The sequence below is a fragment of the Motacilla alba genome, chromosome 2 (assembly GCF_015832195.1).
Source record: "Motacilla alba alba isolate MOTALB_02 chromosome 2, Motacilla_alba_V1.0_pri, whole genome shotgun sequence".
In the NCBI taxonomy this organism is placed as follows: Eukaryota; Metazoa; Chordata; class Aves; order Passeriformes; family Motacillidae; genus Motacilla; species Motacilla alba.
In genome coordinates this window covers 31,537,833-31,557,305 of record NC_052017.1, presented here as the reverse complement: position 1 = coordinate 31,557,305, position 19,473 = coordinate 31,537,833, and the positions used below count along the sequence as shown (strand labels likewise).

General features: G+C 40.6%; 1 protein-coding gene across 4 annotated transcripts in view; it reads left to right on the top strand.

The window, feature by feature from the left end:
• Positions 1-7,957, top strand: part of FAM126A (family with sequence similarity 126 member A) — a 46,603-nt gene extending 38,646 nt beyond the window's left edge. For 2 of the 4 annotated variants that reach the window (XM_038127840.1, XM_038127839.1), the window contains one exon: positions 609-7,957. In XM_038127840.1, coding sequence (XP_037983768.1) covers positions 609-1,165 — 557 coding nt within the window. In that variant the 3' untranslated portion in view covers positions 1,166-7,957. The remainder of the gene's footprint in view (positions 1-608) is intronic. The other 2 variants (XM_038127842.1, XM_038127841.1) reach the window with 2 other exon arrangements.
• Positions 7,958-19,473: the final 11,516 nt, after the last annotated feature.

The window sequence follows — 19,473 nt, the reverse complement described above, 5'->3', positions numbered from 1 at the left end:
AAAAATCCATCAAAGTGGATGTTCAAAGTATCTTGCTCTGAAACTCAGACTTCCCAAATTCTGCCTTTCATGGTGTACTGCAGATCTCATGTTGTGCTTGAGTTTCCAACTATTACCACCAGACCTGTGATGCAGAAAGTGACCTTTCAGTCCTAAAGCATTCTTGGGTTGCTAAACATGCAGGTGCCATAGGGTGTCCTGGAGCACTGATCACATATCTCTGTAATTAACAAGCTTTGCCAAATCCTGTAGTGGATCACTTGCACAAAATAAGATTTACACCTTTGTTTGGTTCTGTATGGTACTTTCTAATCTTCAAGTTTCTAATTTCCTGCATGAATTAACAAGATTGCATTTTTTTTCATTCAAAATCACAACAAAATGAGATTGGGGGCATGCTTTTTGATGTAGTTAATGTGGCATTACTTGCTGTAACTCTATATCCTAATGAACCTTAATTCCAAAATGTCATGGAATAGGTAAGCATTGTCTTCTCTGTTCTACTGCTTTATGGCTTCATGCTTGTAAATATCAAAATTGAACAATATGTAAAATCAATGAATGTGACACAGTCAATTGCTAATTTTTTATTTGTTTCTATCATGCAGATAATTCTGACTTAGCAATTGAAGAAGAACTGATAGAAGTATCTGAAACCGATGAAGGGTTTTACTCTAGGGCTACTTCTGGTACCAGTCAGTCTGCCCTGTCTAACAGCAGCACCACGAGCAGCAAGAACCTCTTAGGGAAGAGCCAACGAAGGTCTGGAGGAAGCAAACCTGGAGGAAAAGAAAAAGAAGGGGAAACCTGCAGAGAGCATTTATCACGGAAACAAACTCAGAGAGCCATGAGCGAGAATCTAGAGCTTGTCTCTCTGAAGAGACTGACACTGACAACCAGTCAGTCCCTGCCTAAGCCTGGCAGCCATAGCCTGGCCAGAACGACCACTACTGTGTTTAGTAAATCCTTTGAACAGGTCAGTGGTGTCCCAGTTCCAAATAATCGTGGTGGTGTCTCTGGTACGGAGGCAAACAGGTTTTCAGCTTGCAGTCTTCAGGAGGAAAAATTGATATATGGAACAGAAAGAACAGATCTTCCTATTTTAAGCAAACAACCTAATCAGCAGCGACCTCCTAGTATTAGCATAACTTTGTCAACAGATTGACATTAAATTGGCCAGTATAAAAAATAAATTACTGAGACTTTATCCTGATATTGGTACATTAAGCTCTTAATATGCCATACATTACTTCCTTAAGTCTCAAACCCGTAAATTCTTACTTGGCTCATGTTTGACAGTAACAGTGAATATATGTATAAATATTTTGATATTCTGATATCTTTACAGCTTCATGGAAAGTTTATACCTTCACCAGCTGAGCAAGCGTTAATTGATTGGTTGTCACTGGCCAAGGTGTGTGGCTTCTTACAGATGTACAATGTGGGAACAAACAGAGTGTCTCTCCCAGATTCTACTTTTTGTCTTCCACTTGGCAAAACTGCAAGTACTTAGGGCTTTTTTAGGAGGAGTCTTGCAGTATTGTCATGCAATTTTGGAAGAGCATTGTAAGAACAGACATTGTCTTACATGTGAGCTGTGCTTACATGTAAATATAAACTAGAAGCATCACTTCATTGTTTGGTGTTCTGGTGGCTTTTGTATTGGTAGTTAGTACATGTAGCAATGTTCATATTCCTTATGTCTGTGTAAGTCCAATTTTAGATGCACTTTGGTTTATCTGTATGTCTTCAAAACTGGGCCTAAATTAATACAGCAGCAGAGCTTGTGACTGGGAATTATTATCAATTGCTGTAGTAGTCACTCTTAAGACTTAAAAATGATGTGACAGACTCTTTCTTTAGGATTCTTAAATATCAGTTCCAAAACTACTCTCTGAAAAGTCAGTCATCGGTATTTTTATTGTCTGTGGGGAAGAGATGTGCTTGTGTATCAATGTTATGTAGAAATATGAGCCCTTTGCACTGACACAAGCAAATCAGGAGTGTGAATGTGCTTAACAGGAATTTGTTGCTTGAGACTAAGAGAATACTACCAAAGGATGTGTATTTTCAGTAACTTGCAAGCACAAAGGGGAACTATAATGTAAATATCAGTAGCACTGTAATTCCTAAGGTTTTTTATATCTGTTATTTTTCTAGCTCGAAATTCTAAACCAGCAACCTGTTCAAGGTTACCTAACCTGTTACCTAACCTTTAGCCGTCAGTGAGTTTGACAACAACTTTTATAATGTTAAGATTTAATTTAAAATGGACATTAAAACTTCTTATGCAGAAATCTGAAGAAGCAGTTGCTGACAAAGCCACTCCAGTAGCAGTTATTAGCTGATGAACAGACAATAAATTATTATGAGTGGAGAAGTAGGATGAAGATCTAAGGCATAGTTGCTCCCAACTGTCCAGATTTTTGCAGCTGTTAATGCATTATTGTCAAGAACATTGTAAAAAAACAAACACTAAAATTCTGGTAGACTTTCCCATTTGCTTGGAGATAAGTTTAGATACTTTTGATTTAAACTGAAGCACAAGTAACTTTGAAACAGCTAATGTTATTCAGGTTTATAGCAATTAATAAGCTGATTAATTAATGAAAAGACTAAGTTGTATAATTGTACTAATAAGACCACAGACTGGATTTGTACATTCTTGAGGATGCACCAAAGTATGCAGAATAAGCCCATCACTCTGTAGGTGTTCATATTTACAGAATCTGAATTTAAAGGAGCATGCCACAATTTCTCATTCTTCATTTTGTTGTGTGACACGATTCTATTCTAGTAATGCAGTACTTCACCTTTTTACAGTGAAGTATTTTCCTAATTTTACATGAAAACCTATATTCCTAATAGATAAACTACAGATTTGCCCTGTTTATTTTTTAATACTGACCAGTGAGGAAAAACTGGTTATTTGAGGTTGTTTTTGTAAATACTTTCTACAGCAGAAAATTTAGCCTCTTTTTTCATAGGCTTTTCTGCAATGCACATTGGACAGGACATTTGTTTCACATTGACTAATGCATCTGGCTGCTGGACATGCATAACCACCAGCAGCAGCAGGGTGTTAGCAGCTGATAGTTGGCCTTGGTTGTCTCTACACAAAGTGAATGCAGAGCTCTTCCTTCCCTTGAAATTTGATCTAGATGTTGCAAAGAAATAACCTGCAAAACTTAAAGCAGTTTCCTAATCTGCTTTTGCAGTGTAGGAGCTAAAGAACACAGTAGAAAAAATTTGCAGTAATTTAAATTGACATAAAACTGCAATAGATAAATAAAATTGCAGTAGACAAATATTTGTTGTTATGGTATTAGTTGTGAAGTAGTGTTGAGGGGCTAGAATCTTTGAGAATTCTGCTGGTTTTGCTTTGTTTCATTTAATTCATAATTGTTTGTTACCTCTATGGTAGACACTCTTTCAAGCTGGGTGTTGGTATGAAAGATATTCATTATACTGGGAAGATTTAGCTCTAAATAATTAGGATTTCAAATTAGAATCTAAAATGCCATAAAGTGTAGATATGTAACATAATGTTTCCAGTACTCTTGGCTACAAGCCAAATGGTGTTGAAATGAAGTTTGTTCATCTTTTATCCAGCTGGTCTGGCTTGAACCCAAGACATAGGCTCTTATTGGTACAACTGAAATAACATAAATCTTCATACTTGTTTGAGAAAATGATAAAAGGAAAGGCTCTTGGTACTAAAGACTGTTCTGTCCATACATATGTGACTTCATATAAACACGTTTGTATTGGTCCCTGGAGTAATTGCCCAGTGAGGAGTGTGTTTTTGTGAGCTGACATCTCGCCTTCATACTGATCCAGTCTAAAGAATTTCTTTCTTGAGTACCAAAACTTTGAGTTGTGCTTCTTTCTTTTCTTAAAAATTGAAAAGTTAAAAAAAAAAAAAAGGCACAAGGGAGAGTGAGGGCAGAATTATTTGTTGACCAAATATCCATGGTGCAGGATTAGCAGAGGGGTGGGAAGAGTGATGAGGGAAGTAGGGCAGGAAGCAGATATTTCTAAAATTGTCAAACCTGGGGGTTTGAGCATTATCCAATCACTTCAGACTGTCAGATGGAAAATCTTTGTTAAAGAAGTAGATGTCTTCTAACAGTGTAAAGGAAACCCATTAAGACACTGCATATTCCAGTCTGCCCTGGAGTGGGTAGTTCTGATGAATACCTTCCAAACATACACAGCTGCACCATTCTGCAGGGAAAATGTTATGTAGGAGTGAATCATCTCACATTGTAATAAGAGAAGTTGTTTCACTGCTGACGTTTATAACTGACCTTACTGTTCCAAATCAGAGGACACTGTTTCCAAGGATGGCTTTGAACAGCAACACTTGCAAAACTCATTGAAGCTGAGAAGAATTATTTCTGTTGTGAGAATATGTAACATTTGTGCAAAAAGTGTATGGCCTCTAACCACTTGCTGTAGAGCTGCAGTGACTTTTCTGAATGGATTTAAACGTCTTGAATTGCCTTGATTACCTAACAAATTTGAAAGGTACAGAAATAGAGCTATTTTAGCCACAATTCTCTCTAAGGAGGTTTCCTATGAGAAATTCTAGAAATTTCTAATGTAATTGTCCAGTACCTTTTGTTGGTCTTTGAGACTTACCGTGCTGTATATAGATGTATAATATATTGCCTTTTGTATTTGTATAATTCTAAGACTAGATGTGCACATTTGATATTCCCTGAAGTCTGTGGAACATCTGCATCAGTCTATAGATGTATGTCTTTCACTTGAGAACCTGAATTTAAGCAACTGCACACTTTCATTCTTCAGCTCGTTGTGTGACACTGTTTTAGAAACACAGTTTTTCACCTTTTTTGCAGTGTTCTCTTGATTGTACATGAAAACATACATTCCTAATGTATAGGCTACAGGATTGTCTTTTTTGTGTTTAATAATTTTGGCAGTAAAATAAATTTGGTTTTTTTTGAAGTTGTATGCTTTTGTAAATACTTCGTACGGCAGAAAATTTTGCCTCTTTACAGACTTTGTTGAAACACACATTACATAGCTATGTATTTGTTCAGTTTTCATTCTATACATCCAGAAGTCATAGTAAGGTTGACTGCATTACTCAAAATACGCCGAATACCTATTTTATACAATGTAGGGTCTGCAAACGCAGCCCTGTCAGGAGGGGACACCATGGCTGAGAAACGCCGATGGGTGATGGGTGAGTTCAAGCAGATGAGTTGCAAATTGGCAGAAACAGATGGTGAATCCTGTCAGCAAGGCAGCACTACTTGGGCAGATTGGTAGTTGTGGTGCTGTGAATATTAACAGTGGTTCGATACACAGCCATTATCTGCGCTGGGCCCAGGATAGCTCTGGGGGCTGTTCTTGCTGCTAACAACAGAAGCAAAGGCGGCAGTCAGTACCTTGGCCTTTTCTGTCAGCAGCTCCTCTGCCCCACTCAGCTGTGGTGCCTTTTTCCCCCTAGTCTTTCTGTAGCTGATGATCTCTCTGCTAAATCTTTTTTTCCCTTGCTTTCCACCTTCCATATTCCACTTCATTTGGGGTTTGTCTTTCCTAACCCCACCTGTGCATGCTTGGATGGTGCATCTCCCCAGGTTGCCTGCTCTTGCTTCCACCTCTTGTATGCTGCTTTTTTGTGTCTAGTCAGGAGCTCCTGCTTCATGCTTCCATGCCTTCTGCCACCTCTGCTTGCTTTTCTGTGTAGCCATAGACCATTCTTAAACCTGGAAGAGATGGTTCTTGAACATCCTCCAGCTCTCCTGGGCCTTTCTCTCTAGGATGGTCTCCCATGGCCATCTGCAGAGAAATTCCTGTGCAAGGCAGGAATTTCTGTACGTCCAGGGTTGTGATCCTGTATTTAGTTCTGAGTTTTTTCCTTTGCCCTTACAAATGTAGTCTCTTGTGCAATTCTCTAGAGAAACCTGGATGAATGGAAGAGCTGTAGTAGAGGGGAGCAGTGGGAGATCTCGCTGCATAGTTTCCTATTTTTCCTATGTTTTCAATGTTAAACCATGTATTTTGAAAGGACAAAACTCAATTTCCCATCATTTAAATGGGTGAGAAGGGAAGTCTGATTCCAAGCATTGGAGTAGGTAAAAGTTTTCCTTTGCAAAAGGTACAAATTAGACTTGATGTCTGTGATTGTGATTGTCCTGTAAGTGTGCAGGATTTACAATTTTAGTTACAGTGAGTAAAAGGCAGTGCTTAAAATGGGCTCTTACATTATTTCAGGGCTGAATAGGTATTGATTAGTGAAAGACAACATGAATTTCAAGAACTTTTCCCAAAATGTGGTACTCCAAAATAGTGCCTGTATTTGCAGGATGAGAACATAGCTGAGAGCCTGCTGGACAATTCCCGGGGAAAGGGGTTTATGAAGGTATTACAGGCAATTAGTAACAAGTTACAGAAATTACATTTGTTCCTACAGACTTCACAGCTGGTTGCCTGCACTGAGCTTGTAATAGTTGTTTTTCATGTTTTATGTTAATCTGGCTCTGTATTAAAGATGACTTCAGTATGGGGGTTTTCTCCCAGCCCACAGCTGCCAGGTAATAAATACACCTGCTAATTCAAGCTAGTGGGAAGAATGTCACTGTGAAACTCCAGAAGCCTTTGTGAAACAAGCCCTCACATCGCAGAGCGCTCGCTTCGTTAGCTTGATTCCTAAAATAAGGTGGTGTTTAGTCATCTGTTACTCTACATGTGCAGGGACAATACAGAGATGTAATGGTGCGGAAGGACTTGTGGAAGTCAGTCTGAGTCACGCAGCGCTTCTGACAAGCTGCCTGGTTGTTGTTCTCATCAGTAGTGCTGACTAATCCTGGCAGTCCCCCACACAGACTTGCTTGGTCTGGAGTATGAGGGTAGGTTTTGTGCTGTGAGAGGGCACATTTCAGAGGGGATAACAAATGTCAGCTTCTGCCTCCACAACGCACAACAAAGTAAATGAAGGTGTGTCACGTATTGGCGTAAGAAGTCCTTGGTGTGGGATTATTTCTGCAATACAAATAGTCAACCAGAACAATGAATGCTCGGTGCTTTCTCTGGAAAGATACTTTCTTCATGCATGAAATCATGGAATCACAAAATGGTTTGGGCTGGAAAGGACCTTAAAGATCATCTGGTTTCAGTTCCCTTGCCATAAGCAGGGATGCCGCTCACTAGACCAGGTTTCTCAGAGCCTCATCTAACCTGGCCTTGAACACTACCAGGGGTGAGGCATCTACAGCTTCACCTGTTCCAGTGCCTCACCACTCTCACAGTAAATAATTTTTTCCTAATACCTAATATAAATTTACTCTCAGTTTGAATCCATTACCCCTTGTCATGTCACTACATTCTCTTGAACATCATCTTCGATTTCACTGACTCACTAATTTAAAAATTACATATAAAACGTATGTGTGTGTGTGTATTTTACCTGTATTCCTCTCAGCTATCAAGGTGTGGAGATTGGAGATTGGATACTGGCATGGAGACTGCTGGAGCTGGCAAAACCTTGGACCAGCACTGGTGTCAATGACCTAGAATACCATCTAAAGTAGATGTAGCTAGGCAGTGAAAGGTTGTATTGTCACTCATATATTTTCTTTGTGGTTTTATCTGCCAGCAGTAAATTGATTTGAGTATAAATTGTAAAGGTTCTTAAAATTATTCCTTAAAGATATTTTCTTTTTTTAAAAATCACAATATTCCTATTTTTTTCGTTTTGCTTTTTTAGTTGGTAAAATGCATTGTGTTTTCATTACTGTTAACAACCTGCAGTTCAGACTTCATTAATACTTGGGAGGGAATCAGGATAGTATTATATATGATAACATTTTGTCAACCAACTGTCATAACAAATGTCATCTTTCAGCCGACTCTCTTGCCCTTCAAATGTTGGTGTGTAAGAACTGTGCTGTAATAAATCAGTAGAACTACTTTCACAAGGTAACATCATTGATATTTAGTTTACTTATTTACTTGTTAGTTCAGTAGGATTTATATGCCTCATTTCAGCCATTAGAAAATACCAATCCCACTGCTCTTTAGCAAAACTACTGGAGAAAGATACAGGCACTCTCAAACCGATTCAGGACATCCTGAGCTGGGAAGATCCTTTCTGACACCCACGAGCTGTTTATCCCATGTCTTCCTCCCTTTTCACCCTGAACAACTGGCTTAGCATTGCTGCCTTCCTACTGATTCTGACTGCATTCCCTTTCTTGCTGAATTAAGCCAAAAGAAGCTTTAGCAGAGCTTTGAATGTCAGCAGCTGTCCCCTTTGCTAAAGGCCTTACAAGCAGGCAGATGTCTAGGAAGAATAGATCTGGTATGGTGGTTAGTGGAATAGATCTGGTTTAGTGGCCAGGCTGTAAAGATCAGCTTGAAATAATATGGACAGGTGCTGGGATTTAGGATTCAAACTGCATCTGTTCAGATTATATGACAAATCATGAAGTAGTTGCATTTTCAACCATTTTCAAATGTCTAAAGTAGCGAAGGAGGAAAGAAATAGAGCACAAATCTCTCTCTGTCATTCTCATTTCTTTATTTCCTTTATTTCATTCTGATTTCTCATAAAGCTATTGCTTTATGATCCCACTTAGAAGCATGCAATACCTTTACCGGCTTTTAATTTTAAGGTAGAATAGCAGCAAGGCTGTTAAAGCTTCCTTATAAGTGGATGATACATGTTCAGCTCTAGCTGACAAATCTTGATTCTTAACTATTTGGGTTGGGAAAGAGCTCCTTGACTGTCTTGCATACTCTAACAAATTCATATCTTTAAACTTCCTTGGCTATCCGTGAGAACTTGCTTTTTCCTGCTGCCAGCATAGGAAGCCATGCTACAAAAGCACTGAACAGTTCTTGCTAGTTCCCTGCTTTGGCATCATTGCACAAAATAAAATGCGCTTATGGACAAATAAGAAATTACTGAGCAATGGCTTTCTCCAAGATCCAGACTGTATGACCCACCTTTTTCATATAACCTGGCACGTGTGATACAGACTGCAGCACGACACGTGTGCCCCATTCTCCATGAACGACAGGGTGTTATTGTACCTGAGGAGCCATACTGGATGAAAAATGGTGATGTTTGGAAGCACAAGGAGTTTTGATGCATTCTGGTAATGGTGAGATGAGTAACTTCTTAAATACACCAACAAAATTAGTTACTAGGTAGATCTATTTATAAGGTACTTGATGCTGTAATTCAATTTCAGGCAGAAAAGCAGCCCCTTGGAAGAATCTTGATTTGCTCTTGTGATACTGAACAGTTTTAATATGCCTTGACATTCAGTACCACATTCATAATCCCTGTAATTATTCCTTCCTACTCCAACAAGAGTAGGCAGTGTACAGCACAAGGGCTGAGGGATAGTTCTGTTTCATGCTTGAAAGGAGGAACGTGTCATACAAAGCACACTTTGTACTGAGCTGTGGGAAAAGAGGTGAATGGGAGGCGAAACCAGAAGCTTTAAGAGCAGTTCAAAATGTCGCTTCTTCTCTGCCTGTTTCTGGGGCACTTTTGTATGAATGAAGAAACTGCACAAAATGAGACACACGCAAAGATGAGAGCTTTTGAAAGAAATCTCTTCTCCCCTGGCTCCCACCTTACTGCAAGGGCAGGCATCTTCCCATCAGACAGAACTTGTGCTATGCCATTCTGCCCTTTCCCTGCCTTGGCTTCCTTCTTGGAGAGGAAGCGAAGTGCTGGAACTACCACAGTAACAAATACTGGGAATTTAGTCCCGAAACAACCTACCACAGGACTAGAACACTTGTGGGCAGCAGTGGTGGCCACACTCCTCTACTTATACTGCTGATTTTCTTGTCATACTTTGCTGTCAAGAAATGCTGGTACCTTTTGGAAAGCACAAAATGAAATGCTCAAAGAAGATTTAGACAAAGGATAGAGTCTCTGGCATTTGCCACCTTAAGAATGAGAGGAAAATTGTGTGGAAAGTTGGCATTTAACAAAAAATTAATTTAAGGAATATACTTGAACACCTGCAAGGAACTGAATTAAGAGGGAGCAGAAGAGAATGTCTAGCCTAGTGGGATCAGAAAATCTGCGTGGTGAACTATTGCTAGAAGAAGAAGAAGCAGAATCCAACTTCTGCAAGGAAATTAAAATGTAAGTGCAGCTTCCTTCACTATAGAAAGAGAACAAGGGAATAAAACAAAGGGGGAGGAGCAGGAATCTAGTGTATGGAAGTATTTTCTAGAAGATTGACATTGCCACCCCATGGCCAGTCAGTACAAGGACAGAGTGATGCACATCCGAAGGCAGAGGTGTTCCTGTGGTCGGTGTCACTCAGCGCTGTCCCTCGGAAATGCCAGCGGGAGGCCGGGCACCCTGGGCAGCGCTGTGCATCGTTCCCTGTACAGGCACCACCGTGACCCCACAGCTGCCCTTGCGTGGCACCACCCTCTGAACAGAGGGGACTTGTAATGCCAGGAGGAACAAGCTGGTGACTCACAAGGTCACAAGGCATGATCTGCTCTCAGTTCTCACAGCAGATAACATTTCCTTGAGGATTGTGGGACTGTGCTATACAAAGTACTTGCATTGACCTTTTTCTTTGTGCCTTTCCTTGCCTGAATGGATGACATGAAGCTCAGCAGGGCTACAGTCCTGAAGGCACTTTGTGGGTCCCTTTGTCAGAAGTGTGATCTGGCTTGACAACTTCTGCTCGAATTTCTCAATATCTGCTCAGTGGGCAGGTTATTAGCCAGCATAAACTGCTCGCTAATCTTGCCAGTCACTTCTTCTAACCTCTACACTATTCTGACAAGCAAATCAAAATGTCAAGTCAAATAAAACATCAAGAGACTATTAGTGAATACAAGCAGGCCACCGTATGGAAAACAGATGAAACTAAAAAAGGAGGTTCAGGGTGCCTTGGCAGCTTTTTCCCTATGGGCTAATATACAGTCTGAAGGAAAGGAAACAGCATGAGGGAAAATACCAACTCATTTAACAGCAAATGTGAGACACCTGGATCATTTTTCACACAGGTACACAGATGTAGCTCTTTGTAGATGTGCATGTGACTGCCATCAACTAATGACAACCCAGATCACATATCTTGGGAAAGTTTTCTGTCGAGTTATCTAAAAGTTGACAGAATTATCTGAAAAACTACATGGAATTCTATGAGAATTTGTGGTAGAAGAGAAATACTGGTTGGTTCTTTAATAAAACAGATAAAACCTAACTTTTTCTAAGCTACTGCATTGTATAGATGAAATGAGAGTTTTACTGTCATAGGTGATCTGTGCTAATTACTGCAATTATAATACTTGCAGAGAAGGAAATTTGCAAAAAGTATATTAAATGTTCAGCACTCAGCTGCTTGTCAGCTGAAAGGAAGGCAAGTTAATTGAATGTAACAGTCAATCCTCTTTCTGTTGTTAATCAGTGGTTAATTATAATGTGCAGCTACATGGCCATATGTCACTTGCTGTGGCATAAGAGTAATGTGTCACTGTTATTGATCACTGCACTGGAGGAGCTGGAGCTGCTATACCCCTGTGCTAAATGCCTTGCAGAGAGGTGACTGCTTTCAGTGTTGCATAAAATTAATGTTCATTCAAAGTATAGGCATTAAAATTAGGCCATATATCCAACCAGAATCTAACATATGTATAGTACATTGTATTAGTCTGATTTTTGCGTGGTAAATAGATGTAAAAAAACCCAAAGAATCATTGAGGCTGGAAAGAATCTTTCAGATCATTGAATCCAAACACTAACCTAACACTGCCAAGCCCACCACCAAACCACATTCCCAGGTGTCACATCTACACATCTTTTAAGTACCTCCAGGGATGGTGACTCCACCACTTCCCTGTGCAGCATGTTCCAATGCTTGACAGCTCTTTCAGGGAAGAATTTTTTTCTAATACCCTATCCACACCTCTCCTGATGCAGCCTGAGGCCATTTCCTCTTGTCCTGTCACTTGTCACCTGAGAGAACAGACTGGCCCCCACCTTTACTCTGGAGAGCAGTAAGGTCCCCTCTGAGCTTCATTTTCTCCAGGCTTAACCCTCCCATCTCCCTCAGCTGCTCCTGGTGAGATTTGTGTTCTAGGCCTCTTACCAGCTTCGCTGCCCTTCTTTGGACTGAAAACCAAAATGAAATAGATGAAGAGGCAGAAAGATCTCCTAGGACCAGGCACAGAATTACCGAGAAGGGTGCTATTGTCAAGTGCAATTTTTCTGTAGACTCTTTGAAACTAAGCAGAGCTGCCCGAAACTGATTTAATATTCCTGAGTATCTGGAAACCAACAACTTTTAATCTACAACAACTTTTCTTGTCCACTAAAAAATGCAGAGTTGTCATCTAAAGGACTGCTTTCCTGAAAAGTTTATTGTCCATTTAATAGTTTACTTGTACCTCCTCTAAAACATTGCTTAGAAACCAAGCATGGTTTTCAAATTAGCGTCCCATAGAAATTGATCCTCTATCTCTCCTGTCCTGATGGATTTTCAGGCTTGAGGACTGGCCTGGGTAGGTTCAGATGCTAAAAATGACTGTGGGAAGGAAGACAAAGCCTTAAACCTCAGAGGCTGAGTGTTGGGTAAGCAGAGCCCAAACCTGTAACCTGCAGCTCCTGGAACTGGAGGTGATGATATAATTATCACAATTTTAAGAAGGTAATAAGCAATATGCATTAGAATACATTGCCAGATACTCCTCGAAGTTTCCCCTGAGTAAGCAGTTTTCATCTGTGAGGATCAGGCAGAATCTAGCAATGTGTATGAGGTAAGAAGAGCAATTCAGCACAGTAGAGAAGGTGGCTTAGTGAAGCTGGTCAGGCTAACAGTGAAAGGGAGGCACTTTCCTACACAGATCAATAATCTCTTCCATTCTGTTTCAGGTTGGAAAATGGGATGGGAAAATATCATGTTTTGTGCTGGCAGGAAAACCATTATTAGTCCAGTTTATTAGACTGTGCATAAACCAGTATGTTTAATCATTTTTCTTCCCTAATAACATAAAAAAGTGAGAAATATGTTGAAAAAGGGAGCTGAGTCTTTACAACATTTAGTTGTTTGAAGGTGAGAAAGTATCCAGTACCCTCACCTATAGGAGAAAGCACGGTTCTTAAACCTTTATTTACTCACCTGTGTCTGAAAAATAGGGAATTGGGTATCTCCCTGCATACCTGCACTTACTCACAGTGAGGACTCCAAAGCATGGATAAAAAAATTAGAGGGAGATTAAATGGTAATTAATGTTTTGCCCACTTAGATTTGAGCTTTTGATGTCAATTCCTCCTCGTGACAGCTGCAGCCAGAAAGGCTTGCTCCAAAAGGAGAGCACAGCGTTGATCTGATTTCAGTAGACCAGCTGTAGTATTGCTTTCTTCTGTCACTATTCACAGCACTTCATGGGAAGCTCCAGCATCCTTTCAAAATATTTCCACTTGCCTGGAATGAAGGTGGATGCTCTGCATTCTATCAGCAAACGTCTTCACTTCTGAATTCAGTAAGACTGGCAGTGTTGACGCCTGTGAGAGAAGAATGTCCTCCTTCATCTTAGACTGTGCTTTTATTGCATCTACCTTAAAACCTCCTTTTTCAGGTCCACTGTTTCCTAGAAGAGCATCACTTGCATGCAAATTATTACTTGAAAGTCAATAGCTTTCAAATTTGTTTTTTCCAGGCCAACACTGAGATATCTCATGGAACCAGAGCTTTCAACACACAAGCTCTGAGCTTCTGTGGTGGCTTGCTCTGTTTGGTCCTGGGTCTTTAGTGCTGTGGCCCTGGTTCTGGAGCATCTCTGGAGGTCATCTTTCAGTCATATGGTGTCTGCTCCAAAAGTGTAACAGTCATGTGTGCCTCTATGGCATAAGAGCCCTCTCGAATTTGACCAAAGCTTGGGTTGTTCCCTCTCACCTTGGCCCTCTTAGGAACACACGAGCAGAAGAGCAAGTGGGTATCATTCTGGGTCTCTCTGCTCCAAAGGGCCAAGATGAATGGCATTTCTGAGAGGCACTTTTACTTCTCAAAGTGCAGAAATCTATCCAAGAGCTGGTATCTACTCAAACACCAGACTGTTTGGGGCAGCATGCCCAGAGATGTTGGCATTTGAGTTGAAAATGTAAGTGTTTATACATCCCGCTTCCTGCATCTGTCTGTGTAGTTATGGTATGGATCTGCTTTTTCAGGCAGAAACAAAAATACCATTCCACCTTCTCCCTTTTACTCAAAGGGTGTTTTGCAGTGTAAGAAATAAGGAGTCCTTCTGCATGAGAAACAGCTACCATTTCTGATTTCTGTGAAGGAGGAAAATGGAATATCTCCGTCAAAGAGTCAAAAAAGACCTGACAGCACTGATACCACTGGCAGCCAACACAGATATCAAAGTGTTACAGCTTGAGGTAAATGGAATTTGTTTGTCCTCCTTGCATGATGAACTGCATGTTTTCAGATAAGATGGTCTTCTAACAGTGTTTATCAGACTTTTCACCTTTTTGTTAACAGAAACTCAGCTACTCTGAGGTGAGTAAGAACAAACCAGAGTTTCTGATAACGGTGCAAACCTGCCTCTGGAGGAAGAGAACCTATCCCACTGTTTAAAGGTGCTCTATAGTTTAGGGGTCAAGGCATTTATTCCATAATTTCAGTGTCTTCTCACTGGACTGGTCAGGACAGACAGAGTTGCTTGTTGAACAGCACTGTGATTTTTCTAATGTTTTGTATTTCTCTTGCTAGACCTAATTATGACCTTGCAATTGGAGGAACACTTGCCATCTATACAGGGCTGGGAGGAAACATGAGATTTTCTTACACAGAAATGCATTTTAGAGTGCTCTGTTCTTAAATGGCACTTCTTCAAGGAAAGCATGTCAGAAGCACTAGTATGTGTCTTTTCTTTTTTGTCTATGTATTGTGTATAAAATACATAGAAGGAAATTTTCTCACTGAGGCTGGATGGGATTTTGAGGTGCCTGGTTTAGTGGAAGGCATCCCTGCCTATGGCAGAGGGGTTGGAACTAGGAAATCTATAAGGTTTCTTCCAAACCAAACTGTTCTATGATTCTGTGATCCTATTCCATCTCCTGTCCACTCCTGATGGCTTTCAAAGACTGTGCATGCAGCTGAATTCTGCCCTCATGGTCAAAGATCTCCCACAATTGTTTTTGTATTACTATCACATAAACTTCACAAGACAACTGTCAAGGTGCCAGCCTTTCAGTCAGCTCCCCTCAGATTTCTCTCTTGCAGTTGGTTAACCAAAGCAGTATTTACCACATACCTATCAGCAGATGACAGAGCACCCTGCCCCTCTGTAGCCAGAGTAACACACCAAACCTTTTCCTCAGCATGTGCCTCATCTTCTTGGAGATTTGATAGTCTGAGCTTCATTTACAAGTGATGCCTGGGCCAGCCTCTTTACATTGTACTTCTATGCAGGCAGGTTGAGGAGGCTTTTTTTTGTTTTAGGGTTTTCCAATGAGCTTCTTTATATTTTAATGAAAACGCTTTGGTGATGGCTTCAAAACAGCTGTTACCAGCTGAATGAGAGCTCATTACATTTTGGCAGTGGCTCATGCACCTCTTTTTTCAAGCTCCTGGTTATTGCTTTGCTGCCTACTATGGAGCTGCAGCAGAACTGAGACTGAGCGCTTGTGGCGTGGCTGAATTACTGTCAGTACCCAGTGCCTGGCTGCTTTCACAGCTTAATTAAATTTCAGCAGTGTAATTTTGAAGCTCTGTAATTTAGTAATGCCCGAATTAAGACTCTTTATCCTTGAAGATGATCTAGCAAGTGGATTATTCGTTGTGCTGGGCTCTGGTGACCTGTCTTGCCTGACGAGTCAGAAGTTGATGTTGTTGGCTACGAGCATGGAAGTCCTGAGCACCCCCAGTGAGGCAGCTTTTGTTGTCATCACAGGCTAGGCTGGACATCTTCCAGTCAGGTCATCTCCTTCCTCCAGCAGGTCTTGGTAGTCAACTGAGAGTATCCCTCAGGTCACCTAACCTGGTCCAGCTGTGTGAGAGAGCAAATTGGGTTTAAACCTATTTTTGCAAATCACTTTTTTCACCCCTCGAACACATAGTTTATTGTGTGGCAGACACAGTTCTTAGCAAACCAGGCTTTCCCCCTCCCCACAGCTCATTTTTTTATTTGAGTGCCAAATATGTATGAAGGCAGAAGCTTGGCAAGCCTTCTAGGATTGATTGTAAGAGAAGAAATACAGAGCGAATTTCTGCTCTTGAGCTCTATAGATCTAGAGGCACCCCAGAGAGGACAATTATGAGGCTGCTGGATTTAAGACATTTTACATGGGTAGAAAATCCTGTTTGTGATATCAATAATGATAAAACATTTGAATGTTTGGACACAACCTTAGTGTCTCAAAGATTTCACACTTATCAGGTTAGCATTGCCAGGCATTGATCTCTAAGTAGCATCAATCCCTTATAGCACCAGCCCTCTTTCCCTTCAGTTGCTGTGAGGGAGCAGCTTTTTTATGCAGCACTGAGCAGGTCACCAGTCCTTGCTAAATTAGCAGCTGGAACATTCTCAATACATTTAGAAAGAATAACTCAAGGTTACAGCAGGGGCCAACTGGCTGGTGTACCAGTAGACTTTCTACTTTCTGCAAAAGAAATTTGCAACAATAAATATATAATTGTGTCAGAACAAACATGATACGAGTCTAAGATCAAAACCAGCCAGCTCCCAGGTAACAGTTGATTAGTTCTCTGGGAAAAGGCTTTTGCAGTACTTAACACAAGGACTTTGAGCCTCACTGACATCTGGCTGACAAGGTAAATGGACATACATACTGTAGTTTATTTCGGTGTTACTATGGTGAGGGAGAAGGACAAAGATATTTATTTCTCCATGAGGTTTCTACTGGGAGGTGCAAAGGGCTGTGCAGTTTGCTGCCCTAATCTCATTGTTTACAGAAGTTGATATGTGAACCCTATCAAAGCTTGTGGAAGAAAACAAATCCTAATCTCCCTTTCTGCATGCTGCAGCCCAGCCTTGTTGTAACTGAGTCCTTCTAGCAGTCTCCTTCTCTGGCACTAGAGATCCAGAATAGTGGGGGTGTTGGAAGGCATTATTCACGTGTCCTACCAGCTTTGAGTAATACTGTGACTATAAATCCATATTGTCCTTGTATGAGGCCCACACATTTTTTCCTCATTTTTATTGTTTCAGGTCTTACAGCACACTTTTTCAGCCTTCTTCTTTCACTTTCTTTCCAACCCTTTGTTTTTCATATGGCTTTCCATGGAGTAATTTGTTTTTTATCAATAACTACTCAGCTATGATTCAATGATTATTTTACTCCAGTAGTGCATGGGTTTCCTCAAAGAAGCTTAAATTCCATGTCATTGAAATGCTGTACAAAATCCATCTGTGTTGGACAAACCAACCTTCTGGAAAAGCTGAGAGGAAATTATCATCTATACTGCAGATAAATTATCATCTGTACTTGTAGATAAATTGCCACAGCGTTTGTTACTATGCCACATCTAGGAGGGAATTCAAGAATTAGAGCAAGTCATGAGCATCTCTGTCCCTCTGTCTGATGGGGAATTATGATATGGTCCTCAGCAAGCATGACTGTTCATGTGTGTAACAGTGGGAAATTGCTGTAGCACCGGAATCAATGTGAGAAAGTTCAGTGTGAGATCTTATGAAAGGTATTTATTTAAAAAATCTTTAGGCAAGTTGATTTTATGCAGTCACACTCATTCTGCTGTAGAATTAATTCTCTGACATATCACTTGTATATTCTTGATCACCAGCTCAGAGAGTCCCAGTGGCCTGACCAGGATCCCTTGAGCTTGACACAAAGGAATGGGAATGCTGCTGCCACGCCCTCACTACAAGCCCTTGACTAGGGACAACAAAGTGGTTTCTGGACAGATCTGTCATTTCCCTTAGGAGGCATCAGCTGGTATCTTTTACCTCAGAATCCTGTTTATTTTGTTCTCACAAATAATGTGCCAGGATGCTGCCCATTGCCTGTTTTTCCCTGTTTTCACCATGTGTGTTTTCCAGGCAGGATAACAGGAAAGCAAGGCGTATCTGATGCTGCAGCCTTGGTACCATCCTCCTGGGATAAGGATCCTGGGACTTTTGCTGACAGGTCATCTGTGTTGTGGTTGTTTTCAAAGTGCAGGTCTTTGGCTTGACATAAGCAGAGCAATTCCTCAACTTTTCTGCTGGGCATGGTTTTCTGTGTTAACAAGTGTCCGTCCTTTTAACCCTCTGTTATACTGTGCCTGCTGCTGCTTTCACACATTTCCCTTCATTCTTAACTCTCATCATCCTTTGCTTTGCTGTTACAGACCACTACAGCTGCTGTAGACAGTCCTGATGCCCTTTTATTAGAATTCATAATCTCTCTAATTTACTGCCTCCCTCCCCCCACCAGTCTTTGACAGCACACAGATGAATGATCTGTTGAAGTGTAAATGAAGCTTGTAAATGTAATATATGATACTTGGTGAAAGAAACTCTAAATTTTGGGACACACACTATATCCCCTATATCTGCTGAAGCACAGACTTCTTGAAATGCCAAAATGTGTGTGAAATAATGAAAACACTGAGGTGGCCAATATCAACAGCTTTAAAAATAACGAAATTATGCCTGCCAAAATAGGAATGGAAAATTGATAGTCTGTACTTCCCATGACACGGTGGAAGATTTGAACAGACTGCTCCCACTAATGTCATGAAGTTACTGCTCTATATTTGCTGTTAGTAGGGGAAAACCTAACCATTCCTAGTTTAATATCTTTTTGATGGTTCCCAGCAATGTAAGTTATAGATTACTGCTGGCAGGTGGCAAAATGCTGACTCTACCTTAAACCTTGAAGCTGAGGTTTGCTAGTGCTGACCAGTGCTGGGTATGAAGTCAAGTTAGCAGTCAGTGTTAGGTGCGCAGCTACATGACAGCATTAGACACTTTGAAATGTAGGACAGCACAGTGAAGTCACTAATTAGTCTTTTGCAGGCAGTTATTAAAAGCTGATCTACTGAAAACTGACCAGTAGGAGCTTGCATGCTCTTGGCTTTTAGTGTTTTTTAGCTACTCACTATTGTTGAAAGTAGAATCTTAAAACCTGTTCTTTTAGTAACCTTATTCTTCTTTCTGTGACTCAATTAATTTGTGACACTGAGGCTAAAATGGGTTTCTGATGTCAGTGACTTGTGACACAGATGCAGTCAAATGGGATAGCCTGAAAACTCCAGCTGCATTAGGGGGAGAACAAAATTGCAAATGCATGATGCAGTACCTTAGAGAGAGCAGAACTTTACTGATCCAGCAGTTTACCCTATGAGTCCTAATGCAGAGGAATGTGTTCTAGGGACAGGTATGTGGACACCTGAGAGGACTGGAAGTTGCAAGGCTAGATTTATTAGAGCTGGATATAAATCAAATTTTGTACTAACTAGAACTGGCTTTTTTTTCCCTAAC